Source organism: Culex quinquefasciatus, chromosome 2 (assembly GCF_015732765.1).
Source record: "Culex quinquefasciatus strain JHB chromosome 2, VPISU_Cqui_1.0_pri_paternal, whole genome shotgun sequence".
In the NCBI taxonomy this organism is placed as follows: domain Eukaryota; kingdom Metazoa; phylum Arthropoda; class Insecta; order Diptera; family Culicidae; genus Culex; species Culex quinquefasciatus.
The window spans coordinates 187,831,562-187,854,001 of record NC_051862.1 but is presented as its reverse complement, the minus strand read 5'-3'; the positions used below and the strand labels follow the sequence as shown (position 1 = coordinate 187,854,001).

General features: G+C 36.9%; 2 protein-coding genes across 3 annotated transcripts in view; one reads left to right on the top strand and one right to left on the bottom strand.

The window, feature by feature from the left end:
- LOC6054497 (protein sax-3) overlaps window positions 1-22,440 on the bottom strand; it is a 237,769-nt gene that overhangs the window by 37,856 nt on the left and 177,473 nt on the right. The gene's annotated exons all lie outside the window — the stretch shown is intronic.
- Window positions 1,128-2,067, top strand: LOC6043916 (brachyurin). Its single transcript, XM_001861443.2, has one exon. It carries the CDS (start codon window positions 1,144-1,146, stop codon window positions 2,029-2,031), a length of 888 nt encoding a protein of 295 aa, XP_001861478.2. The 5' UTR covers window positions 1,128-1,143; the 3' UTR covers window positions 2,032-2,067.

Below are 22,440 nucleotides of genomic sequence, written 5' to 3'. Positions count from 1 at the left end.
CCACGCGCTCCCTTTGTCAATTATGCACTGATGACGCTGCATTTTCAGAGGGTAATTTTCTCCTCGCAGCACACAATACACGACAAAAATGCGAAACAAAAGGCACACAAAAAATCATTTTCACTCCGAATATTTTTACGACCACGCGCTCCTTTGTCAATTATGCACTGATGACGCTGCATTTTCAGAGGGTAATTTTCTCCTCGCAGCACACAATACACGACAAAAATGCGAAACAAAAGGCACACAAAAAAAAAAAACACTTTTCACTCTGAATATTTTTTACGACCACGCGCTCCCTTTGTCAATTATGCACTGATGACGCTGCATTTTCAGAGGGTAATTTTCTCCTCGCAGCACACAATACACGACAAAAATGCGAAACAAAAGGCACACAAAAAAAATCATTTTTCACTCCGAATATTTTTTACGACCACGCGCTCCCTTTGTCAATTATGCACTCAAATAATAACTTTTTTTTCTATTGTATTTTTTTTTGAATTTCATTAATTTAAATTATTAATCCTTATTTCTGTTTAAAGTATCGATATCAATTTTCAATTATTATATTGAAAAGATCATATGGAACAATACAGAATATGTTAATTTAATAATTTTAACTCAAAATGAGAATAAGAATGAGACAGTTATTCTTTTAATGATTCAAATAAGTTATGAAAAAGAAACACTGCCGCTATTTTCACGATTTTTGAACAATTTGAACTGCATTTGCAAAGTGACAGATGAAAATATCCTAAAATTAAACAAGATTATCAGTTCTTATATCAGCTTCTGCGGCAATGACCGCCAGTTGTATCAAAAGCCCCGTAATTGCTTCTTATCGATTGCCCTAAATCTACAGTGATTCCGTGCACTGAATGTTTACGGTATGTTTTGTTTACATTCAACCAGCTGGATTTACCGGGTCATCAATACTGATTTGGCTTTTCCTTATGCAAAAGATTGTAACCTAGAGAAATGTGAGTGACTGAGCACCTAGCTAGAAACGTGAAATCCCATGATTGCCAAAAATCCCGAATATCTTTTGATAGATAAGGTTACTTTGCAAAATTCAGTCGCTGATAAGGCGTTGCAATCACGTATAAAAAGTCGGCTGCAAACTTTTTCAAATCAGTATTCAAAATGAAATCATTCGCCCTGTTGGTTGCCATTCTGGCCGTGGCCAGCGCCGAGTGGATCGAGATTGACTGGTCACAGGTGCGTCCGATCGAGGACTTTGACCACTACTGGGCTCGGCTGCCGGCGGAGTTGCAGTTTCTGCGCAAGCTTCAACCGGAGCGGAGGATCACCAACGGCCAGGAGGCTACGCCGGGTCAGTTCCCGTACCAGATTGCGCTGTTGAGTACGTTCGGTGGTGGTACTGGACTTTGCGGCGGTTCAGTCCTGACCAACAACTTCATCCTGACGGCGGCTCACTGTGTCCAGAATGCCATGGGAGGAACTGCGATCATGGGAGCCCACAACCGTATCAACAACGAGGCAACTCAGCAGAGAATCGCGTTCGGGGTTAATGGAATCAACATCCACGCCGGGTACACTCCGACCAACATCCGTAACGACATTGCCACCGTGCGGTTGAACAGTCCCATCACGTTCAACGATCGTGTGCAGCCGGTGCGCATTCCGGCTCACGGTGACAACCGTCAGTTCGCTGGTTTGACCGGAACCGTGTCTGGGTTTGGACGTACTTCGGACGCTAGCCAGGCTACTTCGGCCGTGGTGATGTTCACCTCGAACCCGATCATGACCCAGGCCGACTGTTTGGCCAGTTGGGGCAACAACGCGAATCTGATCCAGGCGCAGAACATCTGCATGTCTGGCGCGGGAGGTCGCTCGGCTTGCAACGGAGATTCGGGTGGTCCGTTGAGCGTTGCTGAGGGTGGAACTTTGCAGGTTGGAATCGTTTCGTTTGGATCGGCTGCCGGCTGCTCGATCGGAATGCCGTCGGTGTACGTGCGTGTGACGCACTTCCTGGAATGGATTCAGGCAAACTCAGATCATCAGCATTAAGTGAATGTAGATTAAATATACGGTCATTTTTTTTTTAATTACTTCGAGTTATTGTTATTCTATTCAGAAAAAAACGTGAAATTCGAATAACCTAAAACCACAAGCTTGTTGATTGGATCTTAATGCCAATACTCGAGCTGTAGTACCTTTTCGCTTGCTCTCAACAAGCTCCCAAAAGCAGCGTCTCTCGCTCCAAAATTAGTCTGTTGATTTTTCTAATTAAATTTATTCCATACCAAACCCGGATCACACCACTACACCAACGGTTGTTGTTGCACCAACAACATCTCCAGGGGAAAATGGTCGTTCCTGCCCGGATTCGGGCGGGTTTTTATTAGCTTTTGTTGCGCCAGGTTCCTCCTCATTTCGCAACTAACGCCAATAGTTCGTTCGATGCTGGCAGCAGTGCGGCAACAAAAACTCCCGGAAATGGTCGTATTTATCCCTCTCCAGTGTGCTGTCCGCTGGTGGTGCACTGCATGCCCGACAGAAGTTTGTGTTCCCATGTCATCATCCGGGCGCCCGGAGGCCACTTTCCGGAAGTTTTTTTCCTCTAGTTTGGCTGAACAACGACGACGGCGTGGTATTGGCACGAGACCAAGCGAGGGCATTTGCTTATTGGGAATAGCTTTTTGCTGTAGAACACTCAGGCAGGTCGTTCGATTTCCGTTGCGCACGCTACAGGCCGGAACTCGGGGTTCTGCTGACCGAGTTTTACCCGAATCATGATGCCTTGAGGGCCGTTCCCACCTCCTCTTCTTTTTCGACTGTTTAGCCTACATATCAAACTTTGAACGAGTGGCTTACCGTGTTGACGGTAAGCGCAGCAGTGCTGCCAGAATAACAAGGAATCCCATTTCCGTTCGTTCAGTTTCAAGTGGTGGCCAGGCGCAGAACGCACATCAGGCAGAGCACTGTAGAAGTGAATCGATTCGCAATCATCTCTCGTTGCACCTCCGGAAATCGTTGTTTCGTTTTCGTTCGTGACTTGTGCAATCAGGGGTGGAAAAGTTAGCATCGCGAGGGAATTCGCTGAATACCTCAAATTGGCTTTGAAAAGATGGCATCTTTCACGTGAAGAAATGATCAAAACTAACACTTTGAGCAGATTAAAACGACGAAGTGAGTTTTTCCATGTCTGCCCTCGCAACCCTGTCACTCAGCATCGCAAACGTGAGCGATTCACCCCCAAAAAGTTGCATGTTTGATGTCGCTGCTGCTGCTACCTAATCCCACCCAAAGTGCACCAGAGCCTGCACTAATTTGGGTCATGGCATCGTAGCTTTAATTTTGGGAATCGTCCCCCGTTTGAGCGCTGCGTGAAACATGCGAGATCGAGATCGGATGCGGCCTCTTGCCTCGGGAGGAATCGAACGGCGAGCGGTGAATTATTGCCATGTTTTCGGCGAAATGTTCGACAAACGACAAGCCAATAATGCAATCTACGGCGAAAGGAAGCCGGCCGGCGCGAGTTGGCCTGAATGGGGTTTTATTCGGAAAACAGTTGAAACGATAAAGCGGGCTTCGTGGCAAGGAAGAGTGAAGGAGACAGAGAAAGAGCTGCAAATTAGGGGTTGGGGTGGTGAACTATTGAACAGTGATTATTCAATTGGCTTCTTGCTGCGAGAACTGGTGCAGAATTAATTTTGAGGATTTTCAGGCGGATGTTTGGTTTGGCTGTATCAGCTGACGATGAAGTATTGCTTTTGAGCATTTCTCTTATTTTTACCAAACTTTATTGGCGATGTTACATTTTTTTATGATCGATTCCTTGAAAAAAAAAATTAATCCAGAAACAAAACAAACATTTAAACTAGCATAGCATAGCATAGCATAGCATTGGTGTCTACCCGTAGCTGCTACTTCGTTATTGACCAGGACCCCCAAAAATTGCTCCGTGGACCACAGATGAAAAGTAGGAACCAATCATCACCCCTTCGCAATTTTCAAAGGTCCCTATCATGCTGATCAATACCGACGCCGGCCACGACCAGTGGTAAGACACGGGGAAGTGGATGGGAATGTTAGTCCGATACTTGAGTGATGGGACCGCCAAATCGACTGCGTCTCCGACAAAGTATCACATGAGTTTTGAGGGGTTAGTAAGATGGGTATGAGGTCAGGATTCACTGTGGTAGGTGATGCGACCATAAGCAATTTGTTTATCTGTTGAAATTTTAAAAATCTTAGGCAGCCGGCTGCGGAAAGATACACAATCATTGATTTAGAAATAGTTTTAATTCGAACGCGGCGCCAAATTATCATTCAATCCCCCGTCGGCGTGCCTTCCGAGCAACGACGCTGTGAGAAGGGCTCCTCCTTTTACTATTTAAGAAATATATTAAATTGTATTTTCTGTGGTTTCCAAATGATTTATACATATCAAAACTTTATAGTGAGGTTTGCAATGATTTTATCGTGTTGCAGGATTTTATGACGAAATGATCCGAAAATAGTAATCTACGAGACCGACAGAATTGCGAAAAATAGTAACTGAAAGTTTTTGTTTCGAGCAGTTATTAACAAAGTGACACTATCACGAATGGTGCATTTTTAAGCCGAAGTCGTTATAGGTAGTTATATCTTTTACGTTATATTTATAATTATCGGAAAAATAAGATCAGAGTAAGAGGAGAACGAATCCATAAAAACGACGCATGAACTCGAGTTAGACATTCTCGTTTAACGACCGGTATATTATTTTTTACGCGACTTGAAAGAAGGAAAGAAGAAAAAGAAAAGGGAAAGTGGGGAAAAATATGTAAAATATAAGATACATACATACAAAACGGCTAACATCCCTCTTCCTGCCACAAACACAAACACAACATAAAACAGAACGCTCTCACCCGGGTCACGGCCTAGCATGTAGTTGTCTCTCGATCGCTGCCGCTCCACCCCACCGAGCGACGGGGTGGCACAGAATCGCCGTCCAGCACCTCCCACCCTCTCGCTGATCAGCCGCATCCTTCTCGTGCTGCTAGCAACGCAGTTGCAGTTGCTAACTGCAGTCCACTTCGGCCACCCCAATCACTGCACACCAATACGACCAAAACGGCGCGCGCCGTAAGAGGCACTCACTATCCCTCTCTTCTCAACCCGGGGAAAGCGGGGAAAGCAAGCAGTGGATCTGCTCTCTACTCTTCAGAAGCCCGCTTTTTCAGCATAATCTCGGTTGCCCCACGATAATCACCACAAAAAAACGAACGAATTTTATGTTACACACTACTAATACACTCACACCCAATCTGTCAAACCCAAACGGTCATCGTCTGACTAACACAACCACACACGCAAAACTTGTATGCAAGTTGAACAATTCGATTCCCATTACACCAACACTATTAAACAGATCCCTCTTCCGTCAACGCTTGCGAGAAAAAATGCACCACCGACCGCAGGAAAAACATCGCGAAAAGCACAAATTAACCGGGAAAACCAACGAACTCCACCACTTCCACGAAGAACCTATATGCACCGATCGACTGACACCACCATTGCAAACCAAACTCTCGAAATTCGAGCAAAAATCGCGAATTTTGACCAGCAACCGAACACGCGCGACTCTTCAACTGCAACGCACACCAATCCTCCCTCATAAAATATCGAATAAAAGGCTTCGAAAAATGCGATGTAGAGTAATCGCGAGGTCCCGCTAAATCGAATTAAAAAAAAAAATCAAAAACGCGCGCTAAAAATTACAAATTATAAATTACGAAGGGATGATAGAAGAGGTCAAAAATTCTAAATTTTGCATTACGTAATAAAAGAACACTCCCCATGTGCATTGCATTGCACTGTATGGCACCACTGCAACGTGGATCAGACGAAGAGGACGAACACAACAAAATGCACTCACTCACTCATACACTCGCAAAGTTCAGCGTGATGAACGACCTCGCGCACCACATACATACTTGCCAAAACAACCTCCAGCCTCTATCGTCGCAAAGTAGGCGATGCAAATAAAGGATCACCCATTATCGAAAATGTCATAAATGTGACTCACCACAATCTTGCAAGTCTAAATTTGCGTCTATTTTATCAAAAATATTATCAAGAATAAAAAATGTAAAACAATCAGCAAAAATCTCAAGAGGCACTCCCCAAAACATCGCGGTAGGCACAAAGGGCCAGCGTCAAGAATATAGGTGTAGTAAACAAAACAAACATTTAAACTAGCTTAATTCTAAACAAATTTCACAACTCAACATAATGAAACAAACTTTACTTCATTTATTTCTATAGCCATCTCATTTATTTTATTGGAGAGATTAAGCTTTACAGTAATTCGCTATTTTTTGTGATAGGTTTTTAAGTGTATTTTTTTAAGACTAATGTATTGTCCACGCATTGCCATACAATTTTAGGAGCTGGTCATACAAAAAACTGTATCTTGGAAATTCCAAACATTGGTCGATTTGGTGTGTTGGGCAAAAATAGGTTATGATTGGATCTTTTAAGGAAAAAAAAATATGTAAAATTCACTTTTCTTCTTTGTTGATCCAACTGCTGGTCGCTGAGATACAGCCTCTTATAAAAGTTCTTATATTATGACAAACAATTTTTCTTAATGTCTTAAAAATTAAAAAAACTTCACTCCTGATTTTTCTGTCAGCAGTTTTTGCACTCTTTCGCAAAAAAAAAATCTTAAGTTATGAAATTAGTATTTTGTTAAATGAAATTTACGCAATGAACATCAAATGAAAAAATCAGAAGAAAAAAATCCGGATACCTATTTTTTTCTGAAAAGTCCTATTCTATTCTGAAAAGATATTTTCAACACCTAAAACATTTCTGTAGATACCAAATCGATCAGAAAATTCCTTCTCAAGATTCAGATTTATGAATATCCACAGTCCATTTTTTTCATCCAAATTTTTAAAAAACAATCTAAAAAAATGCGAAATTGTAGGCAAGTATCCTTTCTTGTTCATCTTTGAAAGAAATATATTCAAAAAGCTGGAAAAATTCTCTACAATTTGCTTTTTGGACATTGTCGATCTGACCAACTGGGCGTTGTTTAACTGGGCTGCTTTTTAACTGGGCACTCGATAACTGGGCCGTAGCCCAGTTAAAAAGCAGACAACCGTCAAAAAACCAAAACAAACCGAAATGGCCGAGGGGTTAATGGATGCAAAAAAATAATGTTCAATAAATAAATAAACCTTTTCCAAACTTTTTTTTTATTTCAAGTCACAATTTAAGAAATATGTAAAGTAAGCATTGTAAATAAATTAGAATAATATTTATTTTTATATTTCATCAGGAAAGTACTAAGTATCGGTGGTCCCCTCGTTGTTTTTTGTTTGGGCTACGTTCTCAGCCCAGTTACCGAACAAGTACTGTATTTGAATTATGCTTTAATATGATTAAAAAGCTTAAATCTGCTGCTAAAATTAAAAAAAAATGTTCTGTGGCTTCGAATGGGACATGATACAGATAAAATACAGATTTATTTTTAAGAAAATACAGATCTCCCATAAAATAACCTGGCATCGTTACTCAGGGGGATGCTAAAAGCAGCCATCTTGGGTGTTGAGATTAATATCACGCGCAAAATGCGCACAGTAAAAACAAAAATATTTTTTTATTTATATATATTTTTTGTCATAACATGAATTCTGATTTACCGTAGTAAAAGAAAAAATACACAGTACTTTATATACTTTAATGAAATGTTTCATGAGATAAAAGTATAATTGTAAATGAAGTTATTGACCAGAGGGCTTTTGTTAATTTGATTTGGTTAACCGCGGTGGATTTTCTTGAAATAATTCGAACTGTCAAAAATCCACCAAAGCATCTACCGGTGGATACTTTTCTACCACAGATTTTTGTGCGATCAATGTGGTAGATGCTTTGGTGGATTTTTGACAGTTCGAATTATTTCAAGAAAATGCACCGCGGTTTACCAAATCAAATTAACAAAAGCCCTCAGATGTCGTGCTTGGGGGCTTAGGAGTTAAGGATCCCAACTTTAGTAGTTTATTTTGCACATAAATTGTGAAAAATCACCTAAAAAACATAAACTACCATTTAAACTTAAATTGCGGTATAATATTAGTTTCTTTCCATTTCATGCCAGAAGTTTTTGTACTTTTTTACAGTGCGCAGTTGATTTGTTTTGGTTCCGTAATGAACAGCTGTTCTTTTGTTCTGGCTTTGATGACAGTTCCTTTTTGTTCTGGTGCCGTAATTGACAGCTGAGGGCTTTTGTTAATTTGATTTGGTTAACCGCGGTGGATTTTCTTGAAATAATTCGAACTGTCAAAAATTCACCCAAGCATCTACCGGTGGATACTTTTCTACCACAGATTTTTGTGCGATCAATGTGGTAGATTTTTTTTAATGTGGTAGATGCTTTGGTGGATTTTTGACAGTTCGAATTATTTCAAGAAAATCCACCGCGGTTAACCAAATCAAATTAACAAAAGCCCTCTGATGATTGTTGCGGTCATGCTGCCTGTAGTAAGATTCTATATCTATATTGCCCCTGATATATCTACTAAAACATATGGGTAATTCTCCGCCAACTCACACAGCAGTTGCCCCGACCCCTCTTCGATTTGCATGAAACTTTGTCCTAAGGGGTAACTTTTGTCCCTGATCACGAATTCGAGGTCCGTTTTTTGATATCTCGTGACGGAGGGCGGTACGACCTTCCATTTTTGAACATGCGAAAGAGGTGTTTTCAATAATTTGCAGCCTGAAACGGTGATGAGATAGAAATTTGGTGTCAAAGGGACTTTTATGTAAAATTAGACGCCCGATTTGATGGCGTACTCAGAATTCCGAAAAAACGTATTTTTCATCGAAAAAAACACTAAAAATTTTTAAAAATTCTCCCATTTTCCGTTACTCGACTGTAAAAAATTTTGGAACATGTCATTTTATGGGAAATTTAATGTACTTTTCGAATCTACATTGTCCCAGAAGGGTCATTTTTTCATTTAGAACAAAATTTTTCATTTTAAAATTTCGTGTTTTTCTAACTTTGCAGGGTTATTTTTTAGAGTGTAACAATGTTCTACAAAGTTGTAGAGCAGACAATTACAAAATTTTTGATATATATACATAAGGGGTTTGCTTATAAACATCACAAGTTATCACGATTTTACGAAAAAAAGTTTTAAAAAAGTTGGTCGTCATCGATCATGGCCGTTCATGGTCACCCGCGACAGACACGGACGACGAAACAAAGAGAAACGCAAAAAGTAACTTTTTCAAAACTTTTTTTCGTAAAATCGCGATAACTTGTGATGTTTATAAGCAAACCCCTTATGTCTATATATCAAAATTTTTGTAATTGTCTGCTCTACAACTTTGTACAACATTGTTACACTCTAAAAAACAACCCTGCAAAGTTAGAAAAAACACGAAATTTTAAAATAAAAAATTTTGTTCTAAATGAAAAAATGACCCTTCTGGGACAATGTAGATTCGAAAAGTACATTAAATTTCCCATAAAATGACATGTTCCAAAATTTTTTACAGTCGAGTAACGGAAAATGGGAGAATTTTTAAAACTTTTTTAGTGTTTTTTTCGATGAAAAATACGTTTTTTCGGAATTCTGAGTACGCCATCAAATCGGGCGTCTAATTTTACATAAAAGTCCCTTTGACACCAAATTTCTATCTCATCACCGTTTCAGGCTGCAAATTATTGAAAAACACCTCTTTTTTCGCATGTTCAAAAATGGAAGGGGTCGTACCGCCCCTCCGTCACGAGATATCAAAAAACGGACCTCGAATTCGTGATCAGGGACAAAAGTTACCCCTTAGGACAAAGTTTCACGCAAATCGAAGAGGGGTCGGGGCAACTTTTCCCGATTTCGTGTGAGTTGGTAGAGAATTACCCATATGAAAAAAAATCAAAGAGGTATAACAAAATTTAGTGTTTTGCGATCAAAAAATTTTTTGAAAAACGTAAAAAAAGAAAAACTTGAATTAGGCCGTTGCAAATATAGTTCAATGTTTATGTCGCCCCTTCTCAAAATTATTCCGAAAAATCAGGAAGAAAAAATATTTTTTCAAAGAATATCAAATTTTTAAAAATTGTTTTGAACTTTTTATGAAATTACAATTTTTTTTTCTCACAAAAAAAAGTTCGTCAGTACTCAAAAAAATAAGTAATTAATGATTGTATTTTAAATCCATTGAAATGTTGACAAAGCACAGAAAAAATCAATTAAATTTTTTTCTCTCTATAAACGTGAATATATTCCTTCGTGGTTCTCGCATTCGTGAATTTAAGGCACGATTTCGAGAATTGGTTTTTTTTCAGTGCTTGGCCAGTAATTTGATTATTTTTTATTTTTTTTTTATTTCAGGAAGACAACAACAACAATCAGGAGGTCAGTGATTGCATTACAAAATCATATAAATTAAAAAAATGTTCTGGATACAGAGCATTTCAGAGTGATGATAATTTTTCTTAGTAAATGATTGATGGCTCCACCTCAAAGCATAAATAATCCAAGGGATCGTCAAGCAAGAGGTTTGTCAAGCAAGAGAATTGAAGGGAGAAGGTCGACTGTAATTTCTGGGATGAGTAAACTTAGCTAGAATGAAAGCACTTGACATTTTTTTTTGACGTCTGTTAGATTAAAAAAGACTTTTGTGCAAAAACTTATGTGGACATCTCATTCTAAAATTGATTTTATAATTAAACTTGAAATAAATATACTTTTTAATCTTTTCATCACAACAAGTTAAACTTATTACGTAATCCCGATCCTTTACCTTTTGTGTGGGAAAATGGCAAACACCTTCCTTCCTAACCCCGAAAAACTTTCTCATCTGCAAACGAGCAACCCTTTCTCGGGGGTAATATTAACCGTCATAACACACACCGTGAGTGTAAAGGATTAATAAAATGTACAACGGTTATTACAAGCACCCTCTCCCCCCTCCTTGCCCCGTCCAACCGTAAGTAAGGTGTCACCAACACCCGCGCACCAGCCATTGTCAAATAAATTAAATTTACCTCGCGAAAGATTAAACCTGAACTGGCAGAGTCACTCTGGTGGGTGGTTACAAAACTTGCACAACATTAAGCTTACCTCTGCTAGAAGGGTTGAAAGTTGGTAACAAGAAGAGAAGTGCTTTCAGGAAAATTGCACAACGCTTGTCACAATCACGTGTGTGGGTGTTGCTTTGTATGTGCGTGTGGTTTCGGTGTCACTTTAGTGGAACTTAAGGTGCAACTGGGACTGGGAGGAAAAAAAGGTAAAGTGACGGTGACAATACAATACGGTGGGAAAACCACTCCAAACACATGCTATGGAGCGTTTACATTGTAAAAGACTCTTTTTTGGTGGGTACTGTTTTCATCTTTATAAAAGAGCAGTAATGATATTTTATCATAAAAGATTTCATGTAATTTTACAAAAATCTTATTTTTTACAAGGATTTCCAAATCAAAATAATATTTTACCTCTTTGGCACTCATGAAAAACGCCGAAATCATGCCCAAAGTTCAATCCCCGTCCAACCTCACATGACTTAACACAAACAAAAAGCAACCGAACCCCCTTTTCGTTTCATTGTTCAAACATTACCCTTTTCGGTTAAAACTCAACCCTTAAAAATGTAATCAAATTAAAAGTCGCATAAAATAAAAGTGCAAACAAATGAAACATGTCCCCGGAGTTGAGGGCAGAGTGTGTGTGTGTTAACCGAGGGACCATTTGACCGGTCAACTTTGACTCGATTTAGAACCATCACCACCAACTCCAGCACAGAACAGGCCGGCAGTCCCCGACGACATGTTCTGGCGTTGATAACGGGGATTTGAGTCCTTTTCAGCTTGAATTCCCCGCCACCCGAAAAACTGCTTTTCACCAACTTTGGCCAGCAAAAAAAAGTCCAAAGCTCCATTTGCCACTCCAATGACTCTGTATGAAAGGGTTTTATGGGTGGCAAAAGGGACGACGACGATGATGACGATGTAACTAACTGCGAAATCTACATACGTCCAGGCGTCCACGGCTCATGGATGATGATGACTGACCACACGCGAAAACGGACCCGGGACCGCGACCAGTTACTCATATTCATTTGCTATCATCTAGGTTGGGGCAAAGGGATGTTGACAGGAAAAAGGGGGGGGACTGCTGGGATGAGGTCGTTAAAAACCAACGCAGGACTATTTAATTTACTACATGTGACACTGTCACCGGCACCATGAAATGGAGTGATGTTGCAAAATTGGGAAAAAGGTCCCTCACTTTTTTATTCTTTCATTTTTGCTTGTGAAAAAAGTTAATAATGCATTATTCTATGAGTAAGTTGGTAATTCGTGTGTTCAAGCATAAAAACATATAAATACAACAACTTTTAAATACGCACATGCAACAATTTAAGAAAATATTACAATCCCAATTTAATAAAAAGAAGCATTAGTGACTCACTTTTTTTTCAAATAAGAATAAGTAAATATAAAGCGATGAGCCCAGAAGCTAGCCTGACAATTTGAGCTCATTTGGTTAAGGTTTAGTTGCTTCAGTTTTGATTTGAAACCCTATCAAATTTTCCTGTTCCTAGATTTCTTATAGGTTTTGATCCGGAGAACAACTTTGTAGAACATCGCAAAGCGCTAGGATATCATCCCGAAAAAAAATGTGCTTTCATAAAATAATATTGATCTCTTTAGATGTGTGTAATGTTTTTTTTTATATATTAAATGGATTTCATAACAGAAATATTGCTTTAAACAAACAAGAACGTAGGTTTAAAAAGATTTTCATACCATTCTCGAATATTTTACCGGAACAGCTCAATAAATTGAAAAAAAATCAGTTGGGGGAACAGCATCTAATTCCATTGTGCCTCTAATGTTGGCATAAAAGCATTTTGACATTCAATTACAGCTCATTTGAAGCAATTTCAACTTAAATAGAGTGATGAATAGCTCAATAAAAAGTAAGCAAGCAAGTTTTTATCAAAAGTTTTGCAAAATCAGTTGTTTAAATAATTAAAAATCAGCTAATTGTATGGAGTTAGGAGCGGGTGTTTAACTTGCCAAACATGCGAGAATTTCCCCTTCAACGTTCATAATTGATCAACTTTTCATAGAATTTCAGTAAAATGTTGTTCATTGACAGATAATTTACCGATCCAGATATTTGAACTACTGATTTCGGATGAAAAATATTGTGTAGAAAAGATCAGAGATTCGTTAAAAAAAACGTGTTTATTTTACTTTCAACCTCAAATTTAGTAGTTCAGTAATTGTGAACAAGTTTTACCCTCATTTTTTTTTTTTTTTTGTGGGAAATGGTGCTGTTGTATAACATCATATCATTATTCTTTCCTATTTTGTAATTTTATTATTTGTCCTGACACTTTTTAGTTATTTGCTTATTTGCACATTTCTGACAATTAATTGAAATCTTTGGCTTTTAGGTTATCCTTATTGTTAAAACAATAATTACTAATTTAACATGAAAAGTAAGGGTTATTAGATATAAAAAGTAGATCGACGAATTCTCACTCAAAAGTTTCCGTGAAGCATGATTTAATGGCCTTTCTTCTTATGTGTGTAAGAACTTAAAAAAAAATTATCGAAGCCCACTAACCAAATTTTCTAGTTTGGTAGTTTAACAAGTTTATGTGATTTTCCCATGTGTTGATAATAAATATTATTAATATTAAATAATATTATTAATTTTGATTTTATTAATTTTGCTTGTGTTGAAGAACAAAATATCGTCCAGAGTTCATACGGCTAGGGTTCAAACACTTGGAAAATCGATGTTAAATAACTTTTTGTCCATTTTTTTTTATTAAAAAAATAGATCGATTCATGATTTCTTTTTCAGCGGAAAATACAGTCATCCCACATATTCGGAACGGTTTCCAGATCGGCCAAATAGCAAATCGGTAATTGAACTTAATGATTCGCTTTTACCTTCATTTGAAAGCTTTTCTTGCGATCTTTCGAATGCTGTATCGAACATCTGCAAATTTTTACTTTTATATGAAGTTTTTGAAGAATTACTTTGACCCTTGAAATCCACAAATTCGGAATACTTTTTTCTTACGAATGTAAACAAACTTTGGATCTCTCCAGGAGTACATATTTATTACCAAATAATGACTTCACACACTGAAACCAATGAAACTCAAGCATAGTGATGTTTTATACATGGTTTGATATTTTTTTTGTGAAAATATCAGTTAAATTCAGGTGTTCCACAATTGTGGGAGGCACAATAACATCCCACAATTATGAAACAGGCCATTTGGAAGCAGTGTTTTGCTGCTCTGGACAAAATAGTCTTGGAATGAAGTTTTTTGTTCAAAAAGTTCTACTTTTACTAGTGAAATAGCAAGATAATGTCCTAATGAAGGTTCTAAAAATAGTAAGGTCGACAGAAAAGCTACTTTTGGTATGCTATTGACAAATTATCATAAAAGTGTTTTTTTCGAATTTGTGGGTGTTCCGAATATGTGGGATGACTGTACTTGCCATGTTTTGATTGTGTTTTTTTTATTATGTATAACAAAAATTCGGCAATAAAAACCAATTATTTTTTAGTTGAATTTTGAAAGAATATTTGAATGAATGAAAATTTGTTGCCAGAGTGACCCATTCCAGAATGGATTCAACTTTTGTTTTTGGATTTGGCTTGCTCGATTTTCAATTTCAAAAAATCATTTAGGTTTTTTTTATATTTTAATTATTTAAAATCTTTCTTTCCAAAATGTCGCAAAATCCGCCCTTTGTAATAATAGTCTTAATTCAAAAAATAAAAAAAAATATTTTTAAAAAAAAATGTCAGATTTTTTAAAAATTGCCTCAGTCTGAAAAAAAAATGGAAATATACAATTCAGGACTCTATCTTCTAAAATTCCAAAAATTGATGATTTTTCCTCAAAAGGTATTAGAGAACTTTCGAGGCTGTAATTCGAAAACGAAAACGAAAAAGTTTACTTTTAAAAAAATGTTTGAGAACCGTCAGTGGGGGTGACTATGGGTCAAAAATCGATACACCTCTCGTAATTACTTAATAACAAAAACAATTTAAATAACATCGAAAATCTTCCAACGTAGATTTGTTCTTAGATAGTTTACTAACATTTTCCCAAAATATGGTGGATTTCGATGAACACTACCTTAAATGCCAATAGTTTGAAAATTGACCCAATCTCACCCCTTAGAGGGGGTGACATTGGGTCAAATGAAACTAAAATGATGCTCAAATACAACGATATGGTAAAACCAAGTCATGCAACAGTGTTTCTTGTTCGAGGGAATCGTATTGACATGCTACAATGTTTGAAGTGGAGATTTTCAAACAGTTGGGTAGTTTTTGAGCAATCCCAACAAAATTTTTAGAAAAATGATTTTTTAAGAGGTCATTTTTGGCCAAAAACGTACCTCAACTTTAGACAGCTGTCAAAATAACAGGATTTGCTCTAGGAACGAGATTTTTTCAGCGAAGTCATCTTAAGATGTCCCCTACACAACCCTTTTAACAGAATTCAGTTTAATTGAAAAGAATCTGAGAAATGGTGAAATCCGTAAAAAATCACTTTGACCCAATCTCACCCCCCAGACCCAATGTCACCCCCACTGACGGAACTTTTCAATTGCAAATCAGCAAATCTAACGTCCATGTGTTTAGTCAGTTCACCATTTAAATCCATCCAAAATTATACTTAAAAAAAGTTATATGTTTTATTACGAGTGCTTGAAAGTTCAACTTTATAGCATCAATTTGGATTTGGATAGAAAAGAAGTTTCACCATGTAGTTGCTTAAAGTGGATTCTGCATATTTTTTTTAAATCATAACATGGCTTAAAAAAGTCAATTCATATTTCTCTGTGGCACAAAAGTTACTTAAAAGTGAAGTTTTTATAAGCATAGAAAAAAAAAACGAAAATGTTCAAATATGGAATTCGGGAATTCAATTTTTTTTTTGTGATTTCCAATTATGTTCACACCATTTTTATGGATAGCTGCTAAAACTGTATGGAATTTTGTGTAGGCAAACCAACGATGCAAAAAATATCTTTGGTTATAGCGAAGACCCCACAAACATAAAAGGAGATTAAATTGCTCAATTTTGTGAAGAATAGCTCAGGTATTGGAACACAAAAAAAAATATCTAAATAAAATAAATATTTTCGAAGATCAAGATTTAGCCTGATGACCTCTCAAACATTAAGAAAAAAAAAATCATTAAAATTTAGGGAGTGGATGGTCACTATTAAGGAACTGTGATCAGATTCGGAGTCGACAAATCCTTCAAAAGTCTAAGTTGGCTAATTTTCATCATGTCAAGGTGGATTTGTTGTTGAAGTTGGAGTCGGTGGAGTCGGGTAATTTTGGCAAATTGAAGTTGGATTCGCTAAATCTCCAAATTCCAGAGTCGAAGTTGTAGGCGGAGATGTTGAACGTTCAGAAGCCGGATACGGAGTCGGAGTTAGAGTCGTTTCAAATGTTACCCGACTCCATAGTCCTGATTTAAACTAATTAAATAAATACCTTTTCAAGATAAATAATAAAAAATATATTTATTTGTTAAAAAAGATAATTTTCGAGAAATAGTTTAAAACAAACTTTAAGTGACCAAAAATTCCGTCCCCTTTTTACTTTGCGTCAACCATTTAGCTCCTATCAACTTTATACCCCACTCCTCTGTTTGTTCAAGGGAGCAAACGGCGACACGTGTATCTGTCCAGTGTTGTGCATTCGTTGTAAAACCTCCCTTCATGAGCAAGAGGGGGGTATGAGTTCAACCGTCATTCCCCGGGAATGTGCCATTTTTCGTCAATATTATCTTCTGTTCGCACAACTGAGCTTTGAAACTCGCTCGGGAGGTGGGAGGAGGGGAGAATCATTCATAATACATGCAGCTCACATCGTTCATGTGCCGTATTTTGCTGATGCCAGCAGGAGAGCAAAAAACAACTTTGTTCATTCCATTGACGATGAATGGATGTTTTCTGGGCGGAGAAACAGAAAGAGTGCATTCAACAATTGCAACGCGATCCTGACGACTGCATTTGCATGCAAAAGCCGACAGGCGGTGAAATTTTGTAAGAAGGATTTTCAGTTGTTGGGTTTTTGTTTTTTTTTTCTTTTTTTTTGTAAAGAGGAAATTGTTCCTTCAAATGTGCAAACGATTATAACCGTTTGACAGAGAAGTGCCGGGGAAAATGCTTAGTGTTTCCTTGTTGAATAGAGGGAGTCGGTACATTGTAATGAAGAAGTCGTATTTTTTAAAGCTAAATTGTTCAAAATTTCCATTGAAATATGTAAACATTTGAAAACTATCAGCTTGCTCAAAAACACAAAAATTGGCTAAAATCATGTTCATTTTGATATCAAACATCCTAAAAAAAAGGCATACCCAAATCAGCCGAACTCCCAACCGTATCGAAATGATTCAATCTCATTCATTTTGAATAGCTCGGACCGGCCACTACTTCAAACCAGTCGGCCAACCGACCGGCCAGACCAGAACCAAAAAGCATGAAAAGCTCTTTCATTAGTCCGTTGAAAGTGAAAATCCCAGCTGCAGCAACACCCCGGTCCCGGACCTTGGCCAGGTTTGACCATCGCCGGGGCCCCGAAATCGACTGGCAGACAGGTTAAAAGGCTGAAATGAAAGGTTATCAATTTTCCATCGAACTGTAGGGTGTCTGTGTGTGTGTGGGTGAGAGAATCGAAGGGCCATTTTGGCAGACTATAAATTTTCACCATCGTGCTGGGTTTGGGCCGAAATAGTACGGAAACTGGACAGCAGGGGAAAGACTCTCGAAGGACGTCGTTCAAACGAGCGCAAGATAGGCCGTATATTAGGGGGTTCTAAAAACGAACCTCGGTGAAGGATCCGATGGCAAATGAATGGTTTTCGGGAGGCTTTATGTCTGGTTTACGATTGACTGTATGGATTTTGGGTGGAGTGGTTCACCAGAAGGTACGATTTGGTGTGTTTGTAAAATAAGAATAAATTGCAGTGGAAAAAGATCAAATGAAAACGTGGACGCCTTTTGATCAAAGTATTCTGATTGTTGTTTTACATAATTAATTTCACGGGAATTGAACATACACCAAACTATAAAAACTCATTACAGCCATAAAATTGAACCAGTTTACACATAAAAAAAGAGGTAATATACATCAAAGAATGCCTAAAAAATGTGTAATTTTCACCAAAAATATGTAAATTTAGCACTTTTCCGTTAAACTGCAACCTTTTCAGACTTAATAGAGGTAAAAATATTCTTTAAAAAGTATCCAAATGTAGAGGTGGGCTAAAAAAGAGCGAGCCGCTCAAAGAGCCGGTTCATTAAAAAGAGCGAACGAACCATGGCTCACAAAAAAAGAACTGCGGTTCTTTTTTAAGCTACGGTCTTTTGAAAGATACGTTCCAAGAAGGAATCATGTTTAAACTGGTTCTAAACATAATTGTTTAAATTTCCAAAATATTTTAGTGTTAAATTTGTTTTTGAGTGTTGAAAATACAATTTCAAATATTTTAATGCTAATAAAAAAAAAATCCCAGCATTGTCCCTTGGTGTACTTGGTGTTTTTCAAGCACTTTATAATAAAAACGGCTATTTCCCGACATTTTCAGAGCTGGATTGTTATATTTCATTGGGGTGTCTTGTCTATAGCAACTTTATCATCTATATATATATATTGAAAGACTCTCAATAACATTGATGTTCATATTGGAAACCAATTAATAGTTTTCAAGCTCATATTTTCGGTTTCCTAATTTTTAAAATTCCAAAGTTAAAGATTTTATAAACAAAACGTGGCAGTGGCAGTGCGTGGCCGAATGGTTACGCTGTCCGCTTTGTAAGCGGATGATTCTGGGTTCGATTCCCATCTGCTGCAACCTTCCATCGGATGAGGAAGTAAAATGTCGGTCCCGGCCTTGGTTGTTGTTAGGCCGTTAAGTCATTCCAGGTGTAGGAGTCGTCTCCATGCCATAAGTACAAACAACACTCCAAACCAAGCCTACTCCGGTGGAATCGCTGGCAGCGGTTGGACTCACAATCCAAAGGATGTCAGTTCAAACACTGGGGTGGAAGGTTCCTTGGAGTAAAAGAGGTTTGGGCGCTCTCCCCATTCAAGCCTTCGGACTCCTAGGTTCGAGCAGAAACTTGCAATAGAGACCACAAAAGACCCGGGGGTCGTTAATGTGGATGGTTTGATTTTTTTTGAAACAAAACGAAGTAACTTTTCTTTGTACTGATCGTACATTAAAGTATAACTTGAATACAAATTTGAGTATTTAAATTGTTTTTATTATTATCAAAAATCTACTTAATAGCTGAGAGATTTTGGAAAAAATAAATCCTTTTGCCCGAATAAACTTCAGCGTTTACAGACTTTATTGAGCAAATCAGAATGTAAAAAAGAATTAACAGAATATTTTCTCTAAATAAAATATCAGCTAAATTTTAGTTTAATTTTGGCAGAAATAAACGTAATTTTCAAATAAATAGCAATTTCTCCACAGTCTCCTCGATTTAAGTTTAGATGCCATTCAATCATTCGAACGTTTAGGTTCAAGTAGAAATGTTGACATAGAGATCGCCAAATAATTTACTTAATTCCAATTTGCAATAGCTTTACAAATAATACATTCTTAAAAATATCTTTTTCGTCCATACTTTGAAAAAGAGCGAAAGAGCCGTTCAAAAGAGCGGCTCTTTTTAATGAGCGAACGAAAATGAGCGGTTCCTAAAAAAGAGCGGTTTTGCCCACCTCTATCCAAATGTTAACCTTCCCAATTTATTTTTTTTAACTGTGTCTGATGTTCAAAAAATTTTATAAAATCGTGTTAAAGATTACCACGTGATCTTTTGAAACGTCAAACCAGCAAGATTTAGACCAAAATGCTCCAATTTGGCTCAAATTTGACATGGGAGTTGATTGTCAAAAACAATTCGAACCATATGTTTTTGTTAAACTATTACGGTGATCCTACATGGAATAGGGTGGATAAAAAATGCGCTTTTTAATATTTTAGTTCGTTAGTTGATTTCTTTACGAGTTTTGCAACCACAAATGCTTGTTCGGCTCGGTTTTTTTGATGATTTAGGCAGAACTTGGATTTTTTCCCAAATAAGAGCAGTGAAATTCAAGTTTCGTTTTAGTTATTTGAATGGTTTAAAATTTAATTTAAATTCAATTTAATAAAATAAAAAAATAAAAAAGGCTGCTACATTTTAAGTTTTTTTTTAAATAATATACAAGAATAATCCTTTAAAATTGAAAGAAATCATTAAAATACCATTTCATACACATTACTTTTAAAAATAATGGTCTTTCTGCTTTAATTTAAAAATAATGATAAAAACTTTTTTCTGAGATGGTTATAGATGTAAATTTACAGTAATAAAATATAATTATTAATTGAAAATTACAGTTTTATCTAATTATATATATTTCAACGGTAATTTTGCGAATCTAAATAAAAATACCACACTAATTGAGTTTTCTTAATTTGCATCGAAAAGAGAGCGCATTTAATTTGTTATATCCAAAAACAAGGAAATATTTTAAATTTTAAGTTTTTTTTAATTCAAACAAAAAAGCTTATTTGAAAAGCTTTCATAACAATCTTCAAAGAAATCAAATTTGTTACAAAGAATGCAAGATATTTTTTATCAAAATATCATGCTTGTTTTCATTAAAAAAAACATAAATAAAATGTATTTTAACTAATCTATCAACATTTTCAGTAAATGCAAAAAACTATACATCCTTTAATTGTGGTAAAATGCATAATTTTCTTATTTTTATAAATCAAATGACATCAAACACAAAGGATAATTTGTTGGTGCTTTTTCCTACAGAAGACCTCTTCTTTTTTATCATTTTGATTTCTCATTTTTAATATCTGACAAAAATAGAATTAACGAAATTGTCATCGAAAAAAACAACAGCTTTTGCAAGCTATAAAACCAATTATTTGCAAGTTTCCATAATAAATAAGATTCACTTGCAAACATATTGATGTTAAACCCTGTTAACAAATGTTATTATTGAAAAATCCCATTCATTTCTATTCCATTGCAAACGATTCAGTTCTTCCCTTAAAAACTGACCAGACAAGATAAACGTCACCATGTCAGCCCACTTTAGTCACTTATACAATGTCAGCTTAAAATTTCCAGCCAGCGAAAAAAAAGATCGTGTCACTGCATTTCCCGTTTTCCGAAATACTCCCACCAAGCCATGTCCCCCTTCGTGGCATTATTTCCGGCACTGCTGGGTGGCGTTGAATAACGTCCAAATGGCCTGACGGCCATGTGGCAAATGCAAAAATGCAAAATGCATGTGTAAACGGCCAGGGCAATGAAAATGCCCGGGCGAAAATTTCCATTTCCTCATTGGAAATGTAGCGAGAGAGAGGGAGCCATTTTCGGGGAGTTGTGTGCCGTTTCCAGTCAGTTTCAAAATGTGAGAAAGCGAACAAAAAAAAAGCGACAGTTTTAGGAATGTTTCCCACTTGCCGCCCAACGATTCGTGGAAAATGGCGGGAAAACGGCACTAGTCACCTGGAGCGTACACGGAAAGTTTTTTTTTTGTGTTAATCTGGAGTGAAATGGTCATGGTTTAGAGATTTGGGCGGAGGAAAAAATTCAAAGAGACATTCGCTGGGCCATTCCGGTCCGATTTACCTCGAGGGTTTTCCTCCAGCACAGCCTTTGTTTGCAATGTTGGACAGGTTTCCCCGCGCTCTGTTGTGACGACTAGGACTTTACTTGTGTTCTGGAAAGTTGCGAGAGTGTCAGTTTGCGAAACAAGGGTAGTTTAGCGGGTAATGAGAAAACTTGAGGTAGGAACGTACAATTTTTAAATGAAACTGTAATGGACTGGATTTGGTGTTTCAGAAATAATAGTAAAACATGCAAAAAATAATGAATGTGATATGAGAATGTGGTAGCATTTTCGTTGTTGGATGTTCAAAAATTTCATCAAAAATATATATCAATCTACCTTTCTGATCCTCTTTGTATATTTGTTTGAAGAAATTTTACAAGAAATGAAGTTTGATGAACTGACAAAGTTCACAATTTTCAATTTTAAATTGTTGGATGTTGGAAATTTGGTTGAAAATGATTTCTTGATTTTTTTAAAACAGTTGTACAGTTACCAATAAATGATGCATGCAATTTTTTTTTTTTGAGATATTGCGCACTTTGAAAACATGTTTTAAAGACCCTTGTCTTTTATTGTTAGTGTCACTAGTTCCACAGTCAAATCAGTTTTTCCGGACCAAAACAGGTGAAATTATTTTTCAGTAGAACCTGGACAAAATATTAGAAATCCCCGGATTCAGCAATTACCTGTTTTCAAAAATTTCCTTTAAACTTAAATTACACATAAAATGAAAATTCACTCATTTTCAGAGCCAATATTATATATA

What these genes read in the sequence shown, in the direction of transcription:
- LOC6043916 (XM_001861443.2), top strand. Translation starts at nt 1,144, where the DNA reads ATGAAATCATTCGCCCTGTTGGTTGCCATTCTGGCCGTGGCCAGCGCC.